The 27,413-nt window shown below is 38.4% G+C and overlaps 1 protein-coding gene across 4 annotated transcripts in view; it reads left to right on the forward strand.

Annotated features, from left to right (window-relative positions):
* The window catches only part of LOC122812148 (GEM interacting protein), a 1,774,188-nt gene that overhangs the window by 500,529 nt on the left and 1,246,246 nt on the right, over nucleotides 1-27,413 (forward strand). The window contains exon 1 of one of the 4 annotated variants that reach the window (XM_044084458.1): nucleotides 13,858-14,318. The exons of the other annotated variants lie outside the window; for them this stretch is intronic. Coding sequence (XP_043940393.1) covers nucleotides 14,297-14,318 — 22 coding nt within the window. The 5' untranslated portion in view covers nucleotides 13,858-14,296. Of the gene's footprint in view, nucleotides 1-13,857; nucleotides 14,319-27,413 lie in introns of those variants that run through there. 4 annotated transcript variants of the gene reach the window in all.

The raw sequence follows: 27,413 nt of genomic DNA on the forward strand, positions 1-27,413 counted from the left end.
GTCCATTTATTTGTTTAGAAACTTAAATAAAGTCTTTCTGTAGTTTTCATGAAATTAAATCCTCTTCTATATTTAGCAAAAATATCCTTCAAACATATGGCAGCAATGTCTATCCCTACAGGCTAGCACGGCAGCACCTGTATCATTTTTGTATGACTGCTCAACTCAGAGCTGAACCAGCAATCCATGTTTGGGCAAAACTTTATTTATTTTTATGTAACTGATATTACTGTACACACTTATGAAAAAAAAGCAGATTGCTGATTGTATTTAAGTATGATTATGAATATTGTACTGCTCTAACGTGTCGGTGATTTATGAGCAAATATTTTCTTTATATGGAGTTTTCTTTCCAAGTCCTATTGAAAATGGGCTTTGCTCAGCAAGGCTGAGCACATTAACAATTAGAGAATGAATTACTGACTGAATATATGCAAACATAAATTTCATTTCTGGGTTCCTGGCTATGTATGCTCTGTGCTAATCAATGCAATAATGAAAACAGGATTTCTGCCATGACATCTTATATGCACTACATGAAATACAAGAAGTACAAACACAGTGTTTCTTCATTATTACAGTGGAAGGCCTGAGATAAAAAGTGCGTACATGTTCTTTAACTCCCTCTCCAGGCATCTTCTGGTTCCCATAGTCTAAAATGTTTGGACCAGGGATGGACAATTTGTACATATTGGCTGATTAATTCATTCAAATGATGTGACTGAATGCTGCAGGATCTGTAGGTTAATCTTGAAAAACAAACAAACAAAAAAAAAAAACAAAAAACAAAATCTTAAGGGCTTAGCTTTTAACTTCCTCTTTTCAAAAGCTTCCTGTAACAGTAAGTGTGAACTTTACACAATGAAAAAAAAACAGACTTCTTTTCTGCAGCAAGATCACTACAAGAAAATATAATGGTTTCTTGTTACTTCTCTCAGCTGATCTGATTTAGCCTCATATTTTGCCCTGTCCTTCATAAACGTTTTGATTTTCTGTTCAGTCACTAAACACGATAGTTAGTCAATAATGTTGTTCACTACAGTTTCATACTTATTGTTCAGAAAATACATGTTGATACAATTCTTGTTATTCTATTAACTTTCTGAGTGAGTTTTCTTCTTCTTCTTTCGGCTTTTCCCGGTTAGGGGTCGCCACAGCGGATCACCTGTCCGCTCATGATTGGCATGATTGGCTTTCGAGTTTTACAGTCCCAAGTTGCCAGCCCGGCGCCCAGCCTTCCACAGAAGGCACACACATGCACACACTCACACCTAGGGCCAGTTTAGAGTGTCCAATCCACCTACAGCATGTCTTTGGGATGTGGGAGGAAACTAGAACACCCGGAGGAAACCCACGCGACCACAGGGAGGACATGCAGACTCCACACAGAAGGTGTAATTATTCTGGATTTTGGCTTTTGTCTCACTATTATTTTTTGGCTTTGTCCAGAATTCTTGAACAAAGAGACTGAAAGGTATGTTTCTTGTTCAAATAGAATATTACTTACAGACTCTAGCCCATTTTACTAACTTATCTGAAACTTTTATACCCTAGTTATTTATTTTATTAACTGTGTAATTGATCTGACCCTGACACCATTTGTTAGGCCTGGAATTAGGTACATCTGAATAGGTGAATGTAAGCAGAAGTGGCAGAGAGATACTTAAAACAATGTATCTAACACAGGACAGCAGTATATCTACATCAATACAGTAACAACCAAGACAGGGATTTTCATTTATTTATTTACATATTAATTTTTAAGTGGATAGGAGACAACCTTAATCATTCTTTTCAACCACAAACTGGGGTGGAAGGGCAGTATGAAGGCAGACATCAGGAGGTGAGTAAATATAAGAAACAAACTCAATTATACAAATATAATAAATGACTAAAGAACAGAGAAGTGCACTACAAAACTAAAGCTTCTACCTGTGTTGCGTTACCAGAAAGAAGGGGTGAAGAAAACATTAGTACATAGTAAAGATAATCTAAGTAAAACTGAGTAAGACATAGTTAAAAATGTATTTAAGAGCAAACTACTGCTTCTAAACATTGCCCTAGACAGAGAACTGATCCCACATGGGATATTAGAGAGCAGTGAAACCACTTGGAAGTGCAGAAGAAGAGAAGGGTATGAAATTGGAAGACAATACATCACAGTATATATAACTGACCTACCATTTGAAATGAGGCATAATGCCTGTAAAGGCTTACAATACGCACATAAATGTAAGAATCCATATCTCAAACATATTTTAACAGTTATTAGTAAAACATTCAGCAAGCTATTATTGGATACTCATGTATATAATGAACTTAAAACCGCTATTCTTCTGGTAAGAACTTATTGTAGATTAAAGCTGCATTTGGCTATATATATATATATATATATATATATATATATATATATATATATATATATATATATATATATATACAGTGTGTGTGTGTGTGTGTGTGTGTGTGTGTGTGTGTGTGTGTGTGTGTGTATGTATGCATATATATATATATATATATATATATATATATATGTGTGTGTGTGTGTGTGTGTGTGTGTGTGTGTGTGTGTGTGCATGTGTGGGTCTCCTTCATTAGAATGATAAGACCAGAAGACTGAAACCCAGAACAGCGAGATGAAAATAATGAAACCCCAGAACACTGAAAAGCGCGGAATTCAAAATCCCGATGTTACAGGAGTTTGAATTAGCACTTTTGGTGTTCTGCTGTAGGTAAGTGTGTATGTGTGAGTGTATTGGTGAGGGGACTTGCTGTGTGTAAGTGTGTGTTGTGACTGTGGTGTGTGAGGGACTGTACTGTGTGGGTGTGAGTTTGCCTTGTGTGTCGGTTTGTGCAATCTCGGAGTTAGAATATTAAAGTAGGGGGTGTGGGGGGTGCAGGGGGGCTTGCTTCCTGCCTATCACTAGTGTAGGGTGTTGAGTTTGGTAGTGTGGGGCAGTTGTGTGTGTTTTTGTGTGTTATGTGTGTGTTGTAAAGTTACGTGGTTTTCAGTGTTTTGGGGTTTTGTTGTTTTCATCTTGGTGTTCTGGGTTTCGGTCTTCTGGTCTTTTGTTGTTACGAAGTAGACCTATATATATATATATATATATATATATATATATATATATATATATATATATATATATATATATACATATATATATATATATGGATTCCTATTATAAGAACAAAAGTTCACTACTTCGAACTTGTAATCAGAAGCCTCACTTCTGCGAAAGTTCACTTTAACAAAAGTCAACTTTTGCGTAAGTGCACTTCACCAAAAACACCGCAGCACAGTGAAGGACATAAAAAACAAGCTATGTCCTCCACTATGGTGTGATAGTCACGGACCTTAGGGTTAAGGCACAAGTTAGGGTAAGGGGATAGTTAGTAAAGTATCCCCTTACCCTAACTCATGCCCTAACCCTAAGGTTCGTGACTATCGCACCATAGTGGAGGACATTGCTATGTCCTTCACTGCACTGCAGTCATCACGGACCTTAGGGTTAGGGTACGGGTCATGGTAAGGGGATAACCCTATGGGCTATTCCCTTACTATGACCCTTGCCCTAACCCTAAGGTCCATGATTACTGCACGGAAGTTCAGTACAACATCCGTTCGTTGTACTGAACTTCATGTAAGTGCACTTTTGATTAAGTGCATTTTCGCTGCAGTGAGCATTCCATGCACTATTTCGAATTAGTGAAAATTCAATCTAGTGTATGGAACCCATACATATATATATATATATATATATATATATATATATATATATATATATATATATATATATATATATATATACACACACACACACACACACACACACACACACACACACACACACACACACACACACACACGTATATATATCTGCCACCTCAGTCTGGATATCTTCAATAATGTACATTCCATTCCTAACCTAAAGAAAACATAAATCATACAACCACTTCACAGAGACACTAAACATAAGGCAGCCTGCCATCCAGCATGTTCTATTAGCTATGAAGACATATTAGTAGTTCCGTTTAATACAAGTTGTGCATCTATAATAGTATGATATTTTCTAGTAAAATTTTCTGTGCAACATATTTTGAAACTTATTTATGAATTGCACTTACGTTTTTGCTTTAAAAGTAAGGGTAATAGGATGCTTGCTCCCTAAACCAGCAGAGAAATGAGTATAAGTTTGGTTTAAATGGAAGGAAACAATTAGTATACTTAGGTTTAAATTACTAAAACTACAAGAAAAACCTAGCCACACTAGAGTTTTCACTGTGTGATACCTTAAATCACCTGTAGGATAGGCTCATGGGATATATGCAAATGACTCCTTAAGGACATCAAGTGTTTCAGCTATATGGTCCCTGAATGTCCATGACTTTTTTACTTTTTCTTTTCATGTCTATATGGATACATCCAGGCCAATAAATCCAAACCCCATTAGCTGTGGGCATGCATATTTCTGCATTCTTATGATCTCATCAGCACAGCCAAGCTAAAAGTTTCACTCTGTGATACCATTACCGTTGTCTTACCTGTACGCAGTTTCATCCTGTGTGCCTTCAGTTTTGCATTCCATTCCCATATCTTTTGCTGAAGTTCTTGCTCACAGTCTGCCTGTAATGCGATGTCATCTGCATACAGCGATTTTGTTGATCTGTCCCATCCAACCTGTTTGCTAATGTAGTCCATCACCAGCATGAATAGCAGTGGGCTCAGAGTTGAACACTAATGCACACCTACTTTCATTGGGAACACTCTATGAGACCGAACACTGTTTGTACTTGAGTTATTGGGTCCATGTACATAGTCGGCACTAATTCTACAAATGTTTCTGGGAATTCAAACCACCACAAGGTTGCCTAGATCAGCCTTCTTGGGAGCTTGCCATATGCTTTCTGCAAGTCTAAGAATGCCCAGTTGGACTGCTTCCTCATCTCTAACTTCTTCTCAACTATCTGTCTCACTGCAAACACTGGGTCACTTGTTCTGCATCCTGATCCGAATCGGAACTGCTCATCTCCCATCTTACTTTCTACTACTCTGCATATCCATTTATCAAACACCCTTTCCAGGGCTTTCATGGAATGTGACAGGAGTTTGATAGCTCTGTACAGATCATAGTTGTGGCTGTCCCCTTTGTTCTTGTACACTGACATGAGTATGCTTATTCTATGGTCATCTGGGATATGCTTCTTTCTCCACATTGCTATGAGTCCCCTCAGGAGCCATTTCTCCCCTATCTCACCCAGCATCTTTATCACATCTGCTATGGCCTCACCTGACCCTGAGCTTTTCCTGACTTCATTTTCATTAGTTCTGTTCTTACTTCTATTTTGGGCTCCTTTTCTTCTCTTCATTGTGTCTGGGGCAGTTCAGCTTCTGTGGTGTTTTCTTCATTCAGATGTTGCTGGAAGTACTACTTCCATCTGCCTTTGATGTCCTGTTGACTGGTGAGCAGGTTGTTGCTGGCATCTCTTATGAAGGGTGTCTGCCTATCTTATTTATCTTTCTGTCTTTGCCTTGCAACCTGATAGAGTTTCTTTGTGCCACCTTCTGAGTCACTTTACAGATGCTGATAGAGTGCATCTGATGCCCTGTTTTTTGTTGTTGCAACTCCTTTCTTAGCTTCTTTGTTAGGCAGCCAGTATTCCTTCCAAGACTGCTCTATTTTTTTCTATCCCCCACTTTTTCCTGCACTTTCTTTCTTTCGTTTGATGACTTCCTGGACTTCTGCATTCCACCACCAGCTTTTCTTATGTACCTTATTTCCATACCTGGCTCAGCCATATACCTGTTCTCTAGTCATCAGACATTCTGTTTTGAGGTGCTGACATTCTTCTTTAACTCCACCCATTTCCTCCTCCTCTTCTTCGTGTGCTAGAGTCATGAGTAATTCCTTGTACTGTTGTACTTTTTCTCCAGTCAACTTCCAGGTCTTTATAGCCTGGTGTTTGTTGACCTTAGAGCCTTCTTCTGTCACTGCTTGAAGCTGATTTTGCCAACCAGTGGTCTATGCTGTGGGCTGACTGTTTCATTGAGGATAGCTTTGCAATCTTTGATTCTACTCCACTGTCCTTACTAGGAGGAAGTCTACCTGAGTTACATGTTGGTCATTCTTGTATGCGATATTGTGACTCCCTCTCTCTTTCTGAACCATGTGTTGGATACTATCAAACTGTTTGCCAGACAGAAGTTTATAATGGACTCTCCTTTATTCCTATTGCCTCACCTATGTGATCCTGTTCTGTCTGTCCCGATACGTGCATTCAGGTTACTGATTATCAACACTAATTCCTACTGTCCAGCTTTATCTAGTAGGTCCTGTTGTGTGAATGTACCCTTTTCTTCACTATCACAACCCTGCTGTGGGGCATAGGCTGAGACTATGAATATTACTCTATCATTACACTGGAGTCTGATTGCCATGAGCCTGTCACTAATTCTGATGACAGATCTTCTGAAGCCACTCCATCACCACATGTGTCCTCCTCCTGGGTAGTAGATCTAGGATCCCAGCAAGCCAAATGGCTCTCTAGCATGTCGCTTGGATACATAGAATGTCCAGCCTCCTCTGTACCATCATGTAATCCACTTCTAAGCTCCATGCTGTCAATGAACCTACATTGAGTGTAGCAATTCTTAGTTCATGTTTGGCAGTTTGACTGGTTTTATATCCAGCTAAACTATCTCAGGCCAGCAGTTTATTGAACTAGAGTTGCTGGGCTTTATGACAGGCACACACGGGCCAATAAGGGCACATACACCCCTTCCACCATTAGCATGGTCCCCTATGGTGACATTAGTCAACATGACTGAATCACCCTAGAGCAATATTTTACAATATTGAGTGGCTAGACCTGCCATAGCACACAGTCTGTGATCCGTGTTCTCCTGTCTTGATACTATGCACCACTCTTCCCCCTAGAGGGCACCATGTAGAGTCTGTGCTTTTGTGCACACCTCTATTCATCAGTGAATTTGAGATGAAAAAACTCAGCATATTTTTTGGAGGTGGGAAGAACCCTACAGAGGCACAGGGAGAACATGCAAAACTACAATCAATCAGGTATCGGCTGGAGATCAGAATCAAACCTTGTAAAGTCTACAAAGGAGGCAAAGACATTACTCATTATAGGTTCATAGGTTCATAGGTAGGTACTAGGCTATTGGCCCTAGGGCCTTATAAGACTAGCCAAAAAGGTACCCTGGCTTTCGCCACCCAAGAAAATTATTTTCCTGTGCCCCTGTCGAGCAGAGCTACAGAAGTGATCTCCGGGGTGAATTTCCTATTTCCCATCCAATCATCAAGATTTTTCTTGAAGAGTGCTAATGAAGAGCTTTGTTTTATATAGATATGTAGTTTGTTCCAGAGTATGGGAAGTCTCTGGGACAGGAATCTATCCCTCCAGCATGTTCTGTTTATTGTGGTGACATGGTTTAGGTCCCTAGAGTGTGTAGCTCAGAGGGACTGGGATTTCTTTAAGTGGAGCATGTCCAACAGCTCTGAGTTTGACATAGCTTTGTATGTTTGGCAGGGATTGCCTCTGAGTAAGCGATATGCGATGGAGTAAAGCTGGCGTTTTTTGAGAGCGTCTGCGCAGGGCATCTGTTTGAGGCCTGTAATCCTCATTGTAAGATATTTCTGAGGCCTTTCCAGTTGTAGATGTCATGTGAGGTACATACCAAAAGGGGCATTGTACTCAATAATGGGTCTAATTAGTGCCGAGTAGAGGGGAACAATGACCTCTTTTTTCCTGGATGAGAAACCTTTTGTGATGAGGTGAGCCATGTAGAAAGATTTCCTGACTAATGTCGTGATGTGATTATCAAAGGAGAGACTGCTGTCCACCTGTGTCCCAAGATCTCTTATCACACTTTCGGTGTTAAGTAGACTACCACCTATGTGGTAGTTCATGGGAACAGAGTTTTTACCAAAGGGGATGCCAATGTACTTTTTGGCATTGAGCTTGAGGCCATGGCTTTGACACCAGGCATCTGTCTCAGTGAGGCCCTTTTGTAGGATGTCCACATCGTTAGGAGTTTTGATTATGGCTCCTAGTTTGCAGTCATCTGTGAAGTTCATTAGCCAAAGACATTCTGTGTTAGCCTGTACTTCACAGAAGTAGATACCAAACAGGAGAGGACCCAGGACTGAAACCTGTGGTACTCCACTTGTCACTGGTCTGAAGTCGGATATGGAGTCTGCTACTTTCACAGTGTGGGTTCTGTCAGTGAGCCAGTTGGCAACCCATCTTGTGACATAGGGATTTATACTTAGTTTAGTGAGTTTATCTATAATTCCAGAGTGGGGGATGGTGTTGAAAGCCTTTGCAAGATCTAGATAGGCTGCGTGAACCACCTTACCCTCAGCTACAGCTTTGGTGATAGCTTCAAAGAAGTCTATCAGGTTTAGGAGACATGATCTGCCTTTTACAAACCCGAACTGGGTAGGGTCCAGAGTTTGGAGATTACCAATGTATTTGTTTATAAGTTCCATGATGATACGTTCCATGGCCTTGCAGACCAGGCTCATCAGGCTAATGAGGTGGTAGTTCCCAGGGTCTGTGGTGACTCCCCCTTTGTGGAGTGGGATAACCATCTCTGTGTGCCATTCAGTGGGCACAAAGCCTAAGGTGAGGCTATGATTGAACATGGTACTTAGGTGGGGTGCCAGTTCATTCTGTAGTTCATGTAGAATGCAGCCTGGGATGTCGTCAGGTCCCATGGATGCTGTCTTCTTGGCTTTGGAGAGTGTGTTTTTTACCTGTGCAGCTATGATTACAAGAACTTTGCATTCTTCCAGTATAGAGATGGGCCTTTAGGGGGTGAGAGAGGGTAAAGATAGCAATTAATCTATCTACCAGGATGTTGGCAATATTTGTTAGTTCTGCATATTTAGTGCCATTGTGCTGTAACTCAGAGCAGATCTGAGTGTTGCCATTAAGATTCTTGACATAGCTATAGAATGCTTTGTGGTTGTCCTTAGAATCAGTGGTGATTTTGTTTTCGTAACTAGCTTTTGAGGATTTTATGAGGGATCTCAGCTTCTTACTGAGGCTGACTAGGGAGTTCCTCCAGTCATGGGATTTTACTCTTTTTTTTGCAACAGTTTCTTTCTTCTGTTGCAGAGTTTGTTTATGGCAGGGGACTACCAAATTGGCTTCCTTTTTTTTGGAGGATAGCATCTTGCTTCTGTTAGGGATAGCACGATCCATGCACTCGTGTAAGTGCTTATAAAGTGCATTTGTGTAGGATTCAGCAGTCGTACCTCTATTGTCCATCTGCATGGGTGTCGTGAATTTTGCCACTTCTGTCTTAAGAAGTGTGAAGTTGGCTTTGGAGAAATTATTTATGGTGGTTTCCCTAATGGGGGGGTGGGGGTGGGATGTGGATGTCTAGGGTGATTAGCTTGTAGTTGGATCTGACCAATGAGGAATTGATCTCTGATGTAAAACACCAGTCACCTATGTTGGTAATGACCAGGCCTAGGATATTGTTGCCCCTGGTGGGGGTGTGGATAATTTGATCCAAGACACTGGAATTTATGAATTCCAGAAAACGTTGAGCAAAAGAGTTGGTACATGAGCAGTTTCCCCAGCTAATGGTGGGGTAGTTAGAATCACCCATTATTAAAGTGTTGGGTTGTACCCTAATATTTTCCAGTGTATCAAGAAATGAGGAGCGTGAATCCTGGGGCATGGTGGGGGATCTGTAGCAAGCTACAATTTGATTGCGGTCTTGCCCAGAGTTAGTTGCACTTGGATAATCTCGGATGCATTATGCTGAGCAACTAGCCTGGAGGTGTGGATATCCTTAATGAATATGGACACGCCTCCACCTTTAGTGTTTCGATCCAGGTTAGATGGCCGAAAGGTGTGGTATGAATTATAGCCTGGTAATGCAGGGGTGCTCTCTGGAGCCTTGAATCAGGTCTCTGTCACTGCACAGATGTCGATGTTCTCCATTTTAAGGAGTGCCTCGAGTGAGTGCATTTTGAGGTTTAGACTTCTAGCATTGAGTAGCATTACCCTCAGATTTTGCTTGCTTGTACCTGTTACAGTGGTGAATTTGTCATTTGAACCTTGCCTAAAAAAGGCACTATAGGGGTGGCAAGAGCCTTAGCCAGTATCTGGAATCCCAAGGGCAAAAGGTGCAGGACATCTCTAGCAAAGCATCATGGTCTGTCGATCATGTCATTCCAGGCAGACAGATACTGGATCCCCTTAGAATGACACCAGAAGCTTAGCCAATTGTTGAAGTCAATCATGCTAACTGGTCACTTATCTGAAAAAAAATTAATTAAATTAAAATAATTGTATATGTGAAATAAATAATGGTGAAAATATGTCATTCATTAAAGAAATGTATAATGTGAGAAGTGATTTAAGCACAGACATTGTCTTATAATAGTTTGTGATTTACAAACAAACACACACACACACACACACACACACACACACACACACACACACACACACACACACACACACACACACACACACATGCGCGCATACACATACACACTCACAGACATACCTACACTCTCACACCCATACAAAGACATAGACACAGACACACACACACTCACACACACATATACATGCACATACACATACTGTAAACATTAAATGTAGCTCTCTTTTTTCATTACTTTAATTTCTAAGGAACTTAGCTCCCTCTCAACCCCACTCTCAAGCTTTAAAATGCAAGACAGGTCTGGGGGTTGAGCAGGTGCCATCTTCCTTTCAAACTGATTTGTCTATCTATCTTTTTTCTGTCTATCTATCTATCTATCTATCTATCTATCTATCTATCTATCTATCTAATCTATCTATCATGCTGAACTGTATAGAAAAATGTCTATTAATCTAGCCTATTTGTCTGTGTGTTTGTCTGACTATCTATCGTCTCATTGTCTAACTGTTTATCTATTTGTCAAGCTGCTTGTCTGGCAGTTGGCACAGAGGAGTAAGGAGCTATTAACAATCTGGGTCCTGTAGTCTAGTGGCTTTGAGTTTGATTCCCTTGGCTTCCATTGCCTAATCATGTGACCCTGAGCCTTGTCACTTAACTTGAGAGTACTGCTGGGCTGAGTCTTAAAAAGATTGATGGAAAGCAGTAATCTGCCCAGTAAATGAATAAATAATGCATTGTTTACCTGGCTAGATAGAAAACGATGCCAGACTGCACATAAGGAAAAAGGAAAATACTTGACTTTACTTGCTTGCATTTGTTTACCAAGAAATTCTGAGTGGGCATTACCACTTTTTAGCAGAGACCCAAGGAGAAAAGTTCCACAGAGAAGACAGAAAGGTAACATTTAACACATATGTGATAGATGGTTCCAGCTTAGAAAAACATAAATAAGAATTGTCACAGCCACAAAGTTTGTATTGTTATATACAGTTGAGAAGATTCAAATTTACAATAACTGTATGCACTTGCAAGGATTAATATTCCTACTACAATATAGTAAAAAAAAAAAAAAAAAAAAAACATGATGGTATAGCACATATTTAAAACTGCTTTGTAGCACTAGATTTACTAGATGTGAAATTACATTGTATAAGGTTTCTGTTTTGAAAACTCTCCTCTTTACTAAGTCTGTCTTTCAGCTTATCCCGGTTAGGGGTCGCCACAGCGGAACTCCAGTCCGCTAATGATTAGCAGTTGATTTTTACAGTGCCAAGGTGTCAGCCCGACACCCAACCTTCAAAGAAGGCACACCCATTCGCACACGCACCTCCCTGCATGTCTTTAGATGTTATTTGACTGTGGGGAGGACATGCAGACTCCACACAGAAGATGCTTCAGCCGAAAATCGAACGTGAGAACCTCTTGCTGTGAGGCGGCAATGCTAACCTCTGCACCACCGCGGCCTACCTTCTCTTTAGTAAGAAGATGTTTAATTTGATTAGAGATGGGTCATACTGGAGAGTGGCAACATTATTATAGTTAAAATGAAGAAAGCAAAAACAATACTGGCAAATAAAAATATTCCTACAGAAGAGAAAAAGGTGAGAAAGTAAGAGAAATATAAGACATATAATGAGATAGTAGAGGTGACTGAAAGAGGTATAAGACTGGGAATAAGGCTAGTGAGCAGGTAAACAGGTAACATTTTTGTGTGTTTTGTTATGGAGGTTTTAAATGTATTGAGGGTCTGGGATTGTTGATGCGGAGTTCTAGAGTTTAGCTACGTATGTGAAATATAAGAAATCTCTGCAAGAGTTGTACAATGTCTGTGTCAGGAGCAGATTTTTTTAAACCAAATGTCTCTTGGTGTATACCATTGTAGAAGTTACCTTCTAATGGACATTTTTTCTTGAAGTTAGGGTGCTATATGTTCTTTTAGCTTTGTGTAGGATAGTTATTAGGAAGTTCAAGCCAGCCAAGTTAATGGAGGGCCTTGCAGTTGTGAGTTTTATTGGGTTTGCGAATTGTTGTGGATTTAATAATTTTGTTATAGCCCTGTACCCCTTCTCCAATTTGGTGCACCATTCTACTGTAGGTAGCTACAGGAAAAACAGACTACTCTTCTTGGTCACATATGAACGTCTTTAACTATTTTGTATCTGCTGTTATAAAAACTCCAGTGTTCATCATGATATTATATATTATATTATATTATATTATATTATATTATATTATATAAGAAAAGCAATATCTCTGAAAACATATCAAGTCAAGTAACATGTCATCTGAAACTGATAACTCTCTGAAAGGGAGAGTTGTAGCAATTTAATATTTATGTTCAAAGTTTACATTTTTCCTATGCCACTGTAAGGTTTTACTGACTGGTAGGATTATCAGAAGGGCATACTTTTTGATTGAAGGAAAAAGCAAACAAACTACTAAAAAAATATGTAAGCCAAAATAAAAAAGCATTGTGTAATAAATATATGCAAACAAATGTATGGATACTGTTAGTATTTACCCACAAGTGTGGTTCTTTCAAAGTTGGGGTACAGGGTAAAACCAAAATGATTCACACCATGTTGCAGTTTCAGATTTTACCAGCAGGATTATTGAGTATTACATGCCTCAAGTGGACATGAAGTATTCATACGGCATACTGGCTGCCTTGTGCATATTTTTACTTTATTACTTTTTTTATCCCAGCTAGAACATTTGCAGTGCTTGTTAACAATTAGCTTACTGCTGTTTGTTTTGTTTCATTTAATCAGCTCTAGAATAGACGATGAGACCTGCAAAAGTTGTAATGTAGTGCTGAAAATGATTGTTAGGAAAAAAGAGACAATAAAAGAGATACTAGTGCAATTAAAATATACAGTCTTTCGAGTCAGTACAGTAAATATCATGTACTTTATTTCATAATTTACTCAGCACTGCAAACTCCTGCTGGACTGTGTGAATTTTCACTTAAATATTGACGTTTTCTCATCATCCTTTTCAGAAGCACTGCTTCCTCGTTCGGGACAAATGTCATTGATTTCATCACATCATATCATACTACTGCCAATGGCAGGCAAATTATATTTTATAAGCTAAAAACTGCACAATAGTAGTTAACAAATGCTTCTACATAAGCGTGGGAAGTGTGCCAGAGAAATGAGCATTAAAACCCCTGGGAGCTCAGAACACTAACATCACATTGCCCCTGCAGAGACTTACATCGGAAACTCTGACTTTAGATCTTGAAAGGGCCCTTTTGTGGTTTTATTATTCTGATTGTTGAAGAGTATATACTTACCTCCCACACAGGTCTTCTAGATCACGGTGCACTATGCAGGAACAGGGGTGAATAGGTCCCTCCCATTAATGTCTGTACCCCCTCATGCACACACACACACACACACACACACACACACACACACACACACACACACACACACAGTAATGATTAAATCTTTTTTTTTATTGATTCGTGTAGAGCATCTCTCTCTTGGGATGGGGAAAGCACAGAAGATGAACAGAGAGACAGACACGGAGACTGAACAGCTGAAAAGGAACTTCAGTATTTTCTGCTGAGAAAGAGCAGTTTCCTGATGTACACATTTGCCTTCAGGAAGTTGATTGGTCTGGGCGATTGCATTGCAGGCTGTTGTGGTTATATTCTGAACACAGTTACACTTGTTCTGTGTGACTTCATGTTTGGTGCATTCTGAAAGAGAGCTCCGTTCTCAAGGGGGAAGGGTATGCTATGGCCTGATATTTCTGTCTCTGTTTATGGCTTGGAATCATCACAGACCCTATGCCAGACAAGAAGAAAGGGAATATTTCAATTTAACCTCTTTAACTTCAATGTGCTGAGGACGGGGAGACATGGGGGACAGCGAGAATGATGGTAAGTCTGAAGCTGATGCTCAACAGACAAGTAGCAGACTCAATGTGTTCTGACTTAGCATTTGTCAAGTGCTAATTCTGTGATTGAAGGAGCCCTTAAAATCTGTTTGTGTTTGTGAATTGTCAGTGCCAGAGATTTTGTTGACAGTTTTCATTAAGTTTTAGTAGTGCTCACAGCCCTTCCCTTCAGAAGAGAAAGGAAGTCCAAGTATTACTCTGGGACTGCTTTCAGAAACTGGTGAAGAGAAGGTCTATTTCACAGCATGAATAACGTAGAGAATGCATGAAAAGCAAACACTAAGCAGTCCTTGTTTTTCCATTCTGTGGATTCCTAAACCATGATGCTTTCTCTGGAGCTTTTTTAGTGCTTTCTTACCTCCCAACAGGTCAAAGATGCTGGGAAGTCAAAAAGTTAGAGCATTTACTCTCAGGGAAGCTGTAATGAGGTAGCAGCTTGCTTCTGCTTTAACATTTTTTAATCAGTTTCCTTTTGCACTCCATTAGTTGTAATAGTTCAGCGGCCAGCAAGTCATGGTTATTGCATGACTTCTGCTTTTCTTATTATTTTTGCACTTAGCTGAGTTAAAGTGCTAGAGCTATAACAAGATTTGTACATTGGTCAGCAAATAACTAGCACTTGCATGGCTTTAACCCGAGGCTGTCTAATTCTTAAGATGTATTCCAACCATTACATATTGCTGTCCTATAACAAATGAAAGGCAGGTAAACGGTGATTGAAAAAAGTGAAACAGAGGGCTCACAAGGCAAAAGTTATCAGTATTTTCATTCATTTTATACCTGTGACTGATTGTCCATGTACGCATGTATGTGTGTGTGTGTATGTGTGTGTGTGTGTGTGTGTGTGTGTGTGTGTGTGTGTGTGTGTGTGTGTGTGTGTGTGTGTGTGTGTGTGTGTGTGTGTGTGTGTGTGTATGTGTGCGGGTCTATATCAGACTGATGAAGTCTTAAAACTTCGAATCGCTATAAAAACATTTTTTAAACAAAAAAAGAAATACCTAAAGGCTGTAAACAGGGGGGCAAGGCCCCTGCACCCCGCTCACCCACCCACTACTTAAATATACCAACTCGAGATCGCACTTCAGTGCAATACAGTGCGGAAAGGGAAGATTTAAGTTTCCTACACTGTAGCCCAATCTCGGAATTGGTATATTTAAAGAGCGAGAAGTGTTTGGGGTGCAGGCCCCCTGCTTACACCCTTTTTTTTTTTTTTAAATGTTTTCATAGAGATTCAAAGTTTTAAGACTTCGATCAATAAAGTTCGATCTTTAGTGATTCGAAGCCTTAAAACTTCGATAATCTGATATAGACCCCATGCGCGCACATGTGTATGTTTATTAGTTGTGCATGTGAGCAGACATGCATATTACTGACCTCACTCATGCAAATATATTTACATATTTTACATTTAAACCACTTAATATCTACAAAGCTCAATCAGTTTACAGGGATGCACAAAGAGAAAATACAAATATGCTTGGGAGAATTAAACTCAGATTTATAATTGTACTATAATTGGTCACATTTCATCAGGAAGGGATGGACTAGCAGAGTATTGTACCACCTTCATTGCACCAGAAAAAATCTTGAAGAAATCTGCTTTTGAATGATGAAAATGATTACAAAGTTCTGATGCCATCACAGCCTTTGGCTTGGTATATCAGTGTACCCAAGTCACATATCATGTCATCTTCAGGGCCATCACCCTTTCAAATGCCCAAAGGAGGTGCATTTATCATAGAAGCATAAGATTTTGTAGGACAAGGCATCCCAATGACTGGTATAAAGGACTTGGTTTTACTTTATTGCAAAATAAGGAGGCATTTTACTGTAATGTGGCAGAGTGGGGAAAATAGTTAGCATTGCTACTTGACAGTTATTGTTTCATTTCTTTAATTCCTCTCTGGGGTACATGCTATGAGAAGTTTGCATATTCTTATGCTTACATGGATTCATGCTGAATGCTATGGTTCTTCCTAAATAATGAAGATGCACTGTTAGCTGGGTTGATAAGCCTATACACTGCCCTTAGGTATGTGTGGGCATGTATTCAGTGATTGACTGGCATCTCATACAGAATTGTATCTCTACCTCATGCTTATTGCATGCTAGGATACACTTTAACTCTACCATGAACCTGAATAAGGGGTAGTAACGGAGAATGAGTATATGTAGGTTCACTGCTTTGAAGTTTGTTTCAACGGATTCATATCATAACACTGTGTTTTGGCTATGGAACTGTTGTTTCCCCCAATAGTGGAAAAGAAGAAAGAAAGAAGGAAAGGAAGGAAGGAAGGAACAAAGAAAGAAAATATCTCTTTTCATAAAAATCGCAGGACATTTTCCATTTGTCATGTTTCTTAGAGAGGAAGAAGTAACCTCCAATGGATATTCAAGAAGAAAATTCCGTGCCATTACCTTAAGCTGCCACAGATAAACAAACTCAAGTAGGAACTAAAAACAAAGGGTCTATATTACCAGATTGAAACCCTGTTTCAGTGAACACCACAAGACCGACATGTATAGCACGAACTACGGTAATGGCGAATGTTCAAAGCTGCGAAACATGAAATGTCGAAGTGTCATAGTTGGCCCATCTGCGGTATAGCTCTGTAAGGTAAGTGTGCAATAGTTACGGACCTTGGGGTTAGGGTGCGGGTTAAGGTAAGTGCATAGATAGTAATGTATGTAAGGTTTAGTGTAGGGTTAGAAGTAGGGTTTGGTTAGTGTATGTATGTGTTTTATTTATTATGTTTGGGTATGTAGTATGTAGCGCGTGGTGGTGTTGTCCGACTATAACAATTCGAGATTTGAAATTTCATGGTTTAGGGTGTTCGGCCTATTTGCGGTTTGTGCTATACGTGTCTGTCTTGTGGTGTTCGCTGAAACGGGTTTTCGATCTGGTAATATAGACCCAAAACAGAGTAGTTCTAACATCAGACAGAGGCATGACATCTTTTAGAAAGTGTAGGTCTTATTAGTTGGTGGCTTAATTCATATACATGTATGAATAACCAGTGGAAGGTGACATGCTTCACAATATGTTCTTTTTTTTTTTTTGCAGCTAGCCCTTCTGAAACTTAGTCCATTCATTCCGTCTTCCTCCATCTCCACTCACTCAAAGGTACCTTGGATTCCTCTGCTGATTTATTTGTCAGAACACCTTCTGATAGGTTATTCTAGGGCCAAACCAACCCATCTGTGAAAAGAACACATTATTACCTTAGTTCAGTATCTTTTAGCTGCCACCAGGGATGGCCTTGTTTCCAACTATCCTTCTGTTGTTCCATCTTCAGATTCTTGACTCCACCCCAACAATTCTCAACATAATGAATTCCTGGCATGGGTCCCTACTTCCATGTTTCCTCCATAGTCCCCAGTGTTTTTAGCTTTTATTTCATACCCCACCCCTATCAGCATTAACAACCTTTGTGACTCTTCTCAACACAATATTCATCATCACAATCCCCTTTTTGCTGCAAAGCATTTGGACTGCATGCTATATTCAGATATGGCCTTATCAATGCCCTACACAGTGAAACAATGACTTCTTTTATTCCACCTCACCATATAACCCAGCAATCTAGTGAGCTTTGCCGTAGCTTCGCTCACACCCTGCTGCTTGAATGAATTAATGTGTGATAACTCTCAGATATTGTCCTCTGTTGTCTGCTATATTTGTTCTTCCATTGGTCTTTAAGGGACAAAAGCTTTCTCACAGGTTTTGCATAATAGTTAAGGTCTTCACATCATAGACACAAGGTAGAGGGTTTGATTCTGACCTCAACTTATTAGATAGGCTTAAAATGGTCCTTCAGGTCATTTAGCCTAGTATCAACCTATTTACTAAATGCCTGCTCCTACACAATGTATAACTTTCAAACTTCTGTACATATTCTCCATCAGTCTGCTCACTGTGCTCTTTTTATTGGGTCAGCAAAAATATGCTCGCCCCTCTCAAATTTTGAGAAAAAAAAAAACAAGCCCCATTCTGTACTGTTCTCTTTTGTTCTCTCCTGCTTTTATTTGAAACTGATATAGTTAGCAAGACTGGCACAGTACAAAGCAGGGCGACCACACACCTCTGTCATCTCTTAGAATTTTTTTTCTAAATCGCTATGTTTATTTTCTGCCATCCAATCCTCTCCTCACATTAAAGACTTAGATCAAGTCCTTATTAAACTCATCGTACCGAGCAGCCAGACTTAGTCAACTCCTTATTAGATTCATTTTATCGAGCAGCCAGACTTAGATCAAGCCCTTCAAGTCTGGCAAAGCTGAAGAAAACAATGTAGAACCAGGATCCAAACACCAACTATTTATTAAAACATCTCGCGCCTCAGCATGGAGCCTTCAGAGGAGAATGAAACAGTTCTAAACACTCTAGTGTATATATAATAAGATCAATTAACTGCTTATTACATAATTAGCCCTAAATTAAGTTAAAAAAACTTTCCATTTACATTCCACATTAATACCAACTGGACTTAAAGTACCATACTTTCATATAAAAACAGTTTCTTTATACAGAAGTTTTTTCTTAACATCAAAATTAAATCCTTTATCAGGAATATATTCTAATTTAGTACATTGTAAACCATCTGGATTTTTATTGTGACAGTCTTTAAAATGCATTGCAAGAGGGCTTTTGGGTTTAGCATTTTTAATGTCCCTAATGTGTTCCTGGACTCTAAGCTTGAAAGCCCTCTTGCTCTCACCCACATAAAACATGCCACAAGGACACTTCAGTGCATAAACATGAAAATTTACAATTTGCCTTAAAATTAATTCCATTAATATATTCAAATGGTCTACATACATATTTACATGTAATACATCGACCACAGGGAAATGTACCTACTGCATTCAGTGTCTGACTTATTCTACAATCAGGAGAAGAGAAACTAGCACGTACTAAAATATCTTTAATATTCTTCCCTTTTCGATATGGGAATATGGGAGCTCTACATAATACATCAGAAAGTTCTTTAAATCTCAACAGAAAATTCCAATAATGTTTAATTATTTCCTTTACCTCATTTGCTAAAATATTGTATGGAGTAACTACATAAATCTTTCTAAGACTAGGTGTTGTTTTATCAATAAAATTAGTAATAATAAATTTAGTAGGTCCCCAAGTTCTTACCCTACCAGACATACTCTGGGGACTCTCTTTAACCTTATCCAGTAGGACATATACATTCTGCTTACAATAGCCCCTCTTAAAAAATAACTCAGCTGTTATATTAAGTTCTTTAACAAGGTCAGAGCTATTATTACACAGCCGCTTCACATGGAGAAGTTCACCACAGTGGAGAGATTTCAACAATCAGGGTGGATGACAACAACCAGCATCTAAAAAATGCATACCATCTTCAAGTTTTCGATGTATTTTACTCACCACTTTCCCATTCACATCCCCTTTTAAACAAATATCCAAAAATGTAACTGATCTGCCTACCTGAATACCATCAAATTTTAAAGAAAATATATTATTCTGAAGTTCATTCAAAAAAATAGTAACTTTATCCTGGCCCCCTTTACAAATAAAAACTTAAATCATCTATGTACCTATAGTACTGAATAACGTGCTCTTTAAAGAATTTTAAACCATACAGATGGTCCATTTCAAACAAACCCAGTGGCAGCTGGTGACTTCAAATTAAAGGGGGGCTGCAGGAGATAGCTGAATGGGTGGGGGCAATGGGAATGGGTGTGGCCAACTAGAAATGGGTGGAGCTATGCTCAAAACCACAACAACTGGAACTTTAATTAAATACGCTGCCCTGGGTGCCAAACCATCATTACGAAAGTCCAATAAAGTAAAATGAAGTGTAGAAGAAAAAAATATTTCAATGCATTGGCTACATGACAACTTACTTAATATCTATATGGAAACAAAAGGTTGTGAGGCATGAAAAAATAAATTACTTTTTAAATACATTACTGGAATGCCAGTCAAAATCAAGTATATTAAAAAAAACAAGCAGCACTCAACTCAAACCACTTCTCCTTGCACTGCAGTTCTAATTATAATTTATATTCAGCTTTATAAAAGTACCAAGTAACATGCCGGAAGTAGCAATCTCTGTGATACCCCCACTTGTCAAAATGTTTCTTATCCAAAAACTACCTGCTGCCTGATAATAACTATCTACTTGTTTCATGGGGAAAACATGATCAAAGTAAAAAATAAACAGCAAACAAGAAACAAGCTCAAGATAAATTGCTTAAAGGATTACTGCACAGGTTATGGACCACACATGATAGACTGGCATTCTGTTTAGTTTACGGGTAAAGCCTGCAAAGATGGCTGCAAGTCTCCAACAAATGTAATGAGCTTCTGAAAATACTGTAATCCTGTTCTTTATAACAAATACTGTCATGTGCATTTCAATACCTAAGGCTTATATGTTATCTAGTTATGTAAATATTCTCTGCATGGCAACAGCAAAAAGACTTTCAGTGTTGGTAATTCTTAAACAGTATGCTTATTAAAGCTTACTTGTGTCTTACAATCTCAGACAAGCTTACCTGATGGTAATTAAAGCATTGCTACTTAAACACAGTGCAATAGGGCACTGTGACAGCATGCATTTTCGGCATAATAAGAAGCATAAATCAACAGTATAAAAATATGACAGAAAAGCAGAACATGCTGCAAAATCAAGGACAAAAGAAAAGCCACTGTTGTACTTGTGTACTGTGGATGGGGGAATACTCTGCACACTTACACTGAATAACTGCTCCTTGCCTTGCTTGGACACATTCAGAGTCACTACATGGGGGCAGTGGGGTGCAACAAGTATGCCACAATTTGAAATGTGTCTGGCTGACGGTGATGACCCTGACACATTTGTCATACTTCTCAACCTCAGAGCATGAAATCTGGACAAATCCATACATAGAAGTGGGATAAAGGCCCAAAGATAAGGACAATTTTTAAATATTGCTCTTATAAACTTAGAAAGATAATAGAATAGTAGTAAGTCTTGTATTAGTATGAATTTTCTGAAGGGTATGAAATCTGAAACTCAAATGTCTGTCATTATTTTCTAACCTCAATATTTAATGATTTGCCACTAATTTGCCAGAAAACCACAATTTTATGAAAAACGGACCAAAAATGTGATGCAAAAATATAAAATTGCCACACAACACAGCTACGACCCTGTCAAAGAAGGGACACTTTTTTAATATTAGTACTGTTAACTTGAGCAGCTGACAAAATAAGAGAATCTACATGCATTTCTGAAATAAAAGTAATCTATAACTCTGATCATTACAGTTATTTATAATTGCAAACCCTCCACGTTTTCTTCCAAAATTGCCATTTTGTGGAGGGATTATTAAGGGGAGAGCAACATTTTGAGCCAAAATTGGGGACAGTTAAAAGGTTTGGATATTCCTAATTCTATAAAGTGACTTATTTGCACGTACCTCTCAACCTCTTAATGCAGGAATCTTGGAGAAGGCCAAATATATTGGGGGAACATACAAACAGTACTAAAAATTGCTCTTGTATAAACTTAGACAGTTGATAGAATAACAGGTCTTGCTTTAGCATACATTTTTCTGAAGGTTATGAAGTCTGAAACTCAATGTCTGTCATTATTTAGTGACTTCATTCCTAAATGATTTGCCAGAAAACCACAAATTTTATGAGGAACAACTCAAAAATAAGAAGCAAAAATGTATTCATTCTGCAAAAATCTGGACAGTTGAGAGGTATAGTTCAGCCTGAGTTGTCTTTGAGTTTGCTGCCCTTCCCCCCTTACAAAATCATGGTCAAATGGAGCCTCCCCCCTGCAGCCATTCCAATGTCCTATTCCTTGGCTATTTCTCCCCATTTACCATAAACACTGTAATGTGCATACTGCTTTACTACTGCGATGATTTGGATTTCATTTGAAAGTTTTATTTTGCATTTTACAGTACAAACACTAATGCACATCTGCTAAACAAAGCAATGCAGTCTCACAATGAAAATAGACTTAGCATTAAAACTTCTCTGCCCTTGAAACTCACATTCATTGAAACAGCATTGAAACCCACATTCAAAGAAAATACATTTTGCCATGGCAGAGAAATATTAACTTTGGGCTGTTTTCAAATCATAGGCCCCTTGCACATGAAACATACATGTGTTCTTTGATACACCTTCCTGATTGTATTAAATTATATTCCTTGTACAATACAGTACAGTTGTTAGAGGACATTTTAAATTTATTGTTTTGAACATTTTTCCAGTAAACAATGAAAAAAATGCACGCACCAATAATTATAAAACTGCCCAATTCAGAACATTTCCATCAAAAAAGTCTACTCAGACTTCTACAGTCCACCAGTATCAGTAAATATGTACAATCTCTGAAGAAGTAAAAGTCATCTAAATAATTCCACATTAAAGAGATCTGTAACTAATGAAGAGGTTGCTGCTAGCAAACAACTTTATATTTCATTGTTTCATCTACAAATAAAGTACCTGCTGCCCTTGAGGAATAAATTGCCTATGTTACATTAAAAAAATGATAAGCTAGTAATATTGCAATAGGGAATGGATGGCAAACTGATAACAGGTTCATAGTTACTAGGTATCTTCACCAAAAAGGAATGCAGCATCCACCCCTTTACAAAACAGTACAGTATCAGCAATGCATGTACATACGGTGGGAGTAGAACCCATAGCCTTCTGCATCAAAAGCAAGTACACTACCTGTTGGGCTATTAACAATGCAAGCAGACTCAGCATAAGCAGCACTAAACATCTGTTCCCCTGCAGCTCTCAGTTCCTTGTGAATTCTACTCATCACTCAGCTGTATCTCAGAACTTTGCAGCACAAGAAATCTGGAAAAAGCCAAAATTTATTGGGGGGGACAAAAGGCCAAAAACCAGACACACATTTAAAACATCATTTGTATAATGTTGGAAAGTTGCTAGAATAAAATGCTGTGCTACCACCATACATTTCACTGCCAAGTCTTGAACTCAGAACCCTGTGCAAAACAGTCAGAGCAACATATCACTATGCCAAATCATCTGTTTTGTGAAAGAGAGGAAGACTGAAACTTAAATGGCTACCATTTAGTGAATTCAGTTCTCACCATAGCTGTCAATCTCTTAGCACAAAACACATGAACAAAGCCAATAATGGAGGAATACAGCCCCCACACATATTCAGTGAATTCAGTTCTCACCATAGCTCTCAACCTTAGCACAAACACCTGGATAAAGCCAATAATGAGGGAATACAGTCCCACAAATAGGGACAAATTTCAAATATCCATATTATAAACTTAGAAAATTGCTAGAATAAAAGGTTTTGTGTAACCATGTACTTTCTGAAGAATATGAAGTCTGAAATTCAAATGCCTGTCATTTTTATTTAACATTTATTAACCAGGAAAGTCTGACTTGGAACAAAAGTCAATTTTCAGGAGAAGCCCAGGGAGAAACACTCCAGGCACATGTCTTTGTAAGATGGGAGGACACCAGAACACACCCACACAAACACAGGGAGGACATGCAGACTCCACACAGAAGCACCCCAGCCAAGAATCAAACCAGAGAACCTGTAGCTGTCAGGCAACAATGCTACCACTGCACCGTCAACTATGTTAAGAAACAAAAAATACAGAAATCACAGATTTTATGAGGAACAGAACAAATATGAGGCAAAAATCTGCAATTTTTTTTTTCAAATGGTGGTGGGTAGGGAATTCGGGCTCTTGCTACCTGCACCCAAGGTACAGCATTCAGGTACCCACCACCTGAGTTCTAGCCACCAGTATATAGCAACTGGGGCATTTTACACACACACACACACACACACACACACAGATTCAAAAGGTTTCAGAAGCTAATGAAGAAGCTCCAGTTTCAATAATGAGCAAGCTACCCAGCCACCCAGGTCCCAGACATTGCAGTCCAATCCCCTTCAAGTCTATGCATTTGCAACTGCATAGACTTCTGGGATCTCTGTTGTCTGAATGGTGTTCCCTTATCTGGACTGGTTCACTAGCAGTCCGGATTGATTCCTACATGTGATGCATGCATGGGTTTTGGGAATAGCATGTGTGGGTGGAGTTCCAGGATCGCTTTTATTTAATTTTAATTTCTAGCTTTTGATTTACTTTTATTTCATTTTAATTTCTTTTTTATTTTAATTTAATTGTATTTACAGCTGGGGGGGCTGCAGTCCTGCAGCTTAATAGCACAAGCCGCCCCTGAACAAACCCATCATGATACTGGCATACATGGGGGGGCAAAAGCTGCCCCCATGGCTGTGCCACATAATTGACAGAATACTTGACCATCAAACTCAAAAAAATTATTGGTCAAACAAAATTCAACTAATTCAATAATGTAATATGTTAAAGGGCTCTCCCCCAACGTTCTTCTTAAAGCTTTTATCCCATATTTATGTTCAATACTGGTATATAAACTTTTGACAACAACAGTTAACCAGTACATTTTTGTGACCATTGAATAGCACTGATTTTTCCTAAAAAATCATAACTATCTTTAATAAATGAGGGTTGTTTATTAACAAATGGTAATAAAAAACTGTGTAAAAAAATTCCCATATTATTTAAAAAATATTTACACGCTGAAACAATAGGGTTATGAATTAGGCAAGCAGTAAAACTTTGCAATTTCACACCCACAGTTTTTTGTTACCGTTTGTTAATAAACAACCCTCAAGGAATGGTTCTTCTTTGCCATGCATCTTCCAACTTTTAAGATCTATGCGTCTGTGTTGCACATCTTCTCCTTCTCGGTCCTGGTAGCACCACATCGTAATAAAGAGTACCTAGGTAGTAACACACTGGCACTTAAAAATGAAAGAAAACCCCTAATCTACACTGAAAGGGATGGCTATGGGTACTGACAAACATCCCACCATTAATTGTCATGTTACTATGTTAATGTGGAATTTTAATAGACATTTTAAATTTGCATTGATTTCACGTTATTCGTATCACAGTAGGAAAATAACTTCTTTTAGAATGAATAAGCACCTTAATGAGTCTGGTAGGTGTCAAGTCCATTGTTGTCAACTCCTTGAAAAAAAAGAAAGAAAACAGATCATTGTAAATAAGTATAGCTTCAATAATATAATATTTATAAAACCATTCTGACCTGTCTACTGTAGTTTCACACTCCTACCCAAATATCTAAACCAGGCCCGTTCACAGTGTCATTTGTAAGTGCCTGGAATAAACAATGAGTTTGCATGATTAAACAAGTCCTTTTTCATCATTTCCTTAACCTTCATTTAGTCCTAAGCCTGTGGCTAGCCCTCCCTACCCATTCTTAGCAAATACCATTACAAAGCCATTTCCTTTATTAGATTGCAAATACATGGATGACAAACTAAGGTATGCATTCACATTAGAACTGTATGGAATAGGTCTATGTATTATACAAATTTGATCTAGATTGATTTATCTTATAACATATTTTCAGGCCAAATGTAAATTGTTTGTTATTCTGTTTTATTCAGTTGGATAAACACTAATTAAGCTATCTGTCATTATTGGAAGAAAAATTAATAAAAACTTTTTGAGTTAGAGAAAAGAACTGTATGGAACAGTTATTGCAGTTTCAGTGGAAAGTTCAACACCTGACCATAATATGAACATTTGGTAATGATGTATGCTCAGATATTTAGAACACTTATTGTCCTCACCTCAGAACCATACTATTGTCATTGTATTATATAGTTCTGGCAGGTGATTCTGCAGAGCGATTGCAATCATCATCATTTTAAGGTAGAATTAGGCAGTGATGGTATTTCTGCTTATTATCCAGGGCCCCAAGCTGAACATCCCAAAAGTCTGATGTGGAATTATTGACAGATTTCTCAAGTTAGTAGCCTGGATTAAATCTGATGCTGTTTGCTCCCAGCTTTGTTAATTTTTGGTACTGTAGGCCTGAATTTTTTGCTTGCTGTCTACCTGGCCACATCTCATGTAGATTGCTGCTGTCAACACATAACGGTACTACAAAATGTGATTTTAAACCATTACTGCAAAATTGTATGATAGCCATATCATAGTCCTTGAGGATGCTAAAATAGATATTCTTCAAGTCTGCTCTAAACTTAATGAGAATTCCCAAAGTTATGAGCTTGTACTTTGGAGAATGAAAGCTTGGAAGCATCAGTTTTCAAATTCAAGCCCCAGATTTCCAGCTTGCTAGTTGTTGTATCCCACTTTTTTAATTGTGGTACTGTCACTGCACAAACTCAAATGTTTGATAATTCCACATTCACTCTGTGAAATGCCCCTTTCGATGAGATTGCTATAATTTTATTAATTTCATTAAGTCAAGTGTGGGGTGACAGGAGTGCTCTGTTGAGAATCTGAAACAAGACCACTGGAAACAGTCAAAGCTGTACGCCTCATTATTTTTGATGTTATTCAATGTTTTTATTACAGGTAGGCAACACTGATTTGAAAACTAGTAAATTTTGATCTCATCATGAGAAGTAAAGACTACCATTTCCTGGGTCCTATTTGTTCATAAAAGAAGAGACAGAGTTCCCCTTTTCAGGAAAACACACAGTAGTTTTGCAACTTTTATTCATGAAGAAATGTCTTCAAAAACACATTTTAAATGTGAATAAAAATAATGAAATGTTATCAGACTTCTTTCAGTTTAACTCAGATAATCTTGTGAAGTTTGCAACTTTGAATATTTTCACTAGAAAACTTCAGTATAAAACTTACTTTAGTTGAACACATAAATGTAACATTTGTTATTTGGAGCTGCAGAACTAGACATTTTATATTTCTTGAATAATATTATCTTGGTTGTAAAAGGAGTATGCTGTAAATATAGGGAAAATATTGAATTTTGAGAAAGTTATGGGCCTGCATTTGATACATTGAACACTTTTGAACATTTTCCTTTGAATCTCACAAGAAATTAATTTATTCAAACTACATTAGTAGTGAGGATGCTGACAGAGCAGGGCTGAGGAGGTGGTATTATCCCAATAAGAACGCTGATACAGCAGGGCTGAGGAGGTGGTATTATCTCGATAAGAACGCTGTTACAGCAGGGCTAAGG

Source organism: Protopterus annectens, chromosome 9.part0, assembly GCF_019279795.1.
Source record: "Protopterus annectens isolate FY-2018-M chromosome 9.part0, PAN1.0, whole genome shotgun sequence".
NCBI lineage: Eukaryota > Metazoa > Chordata > Ceratodontiformes > Protopteridae > Protopterus > Protopterus annectens.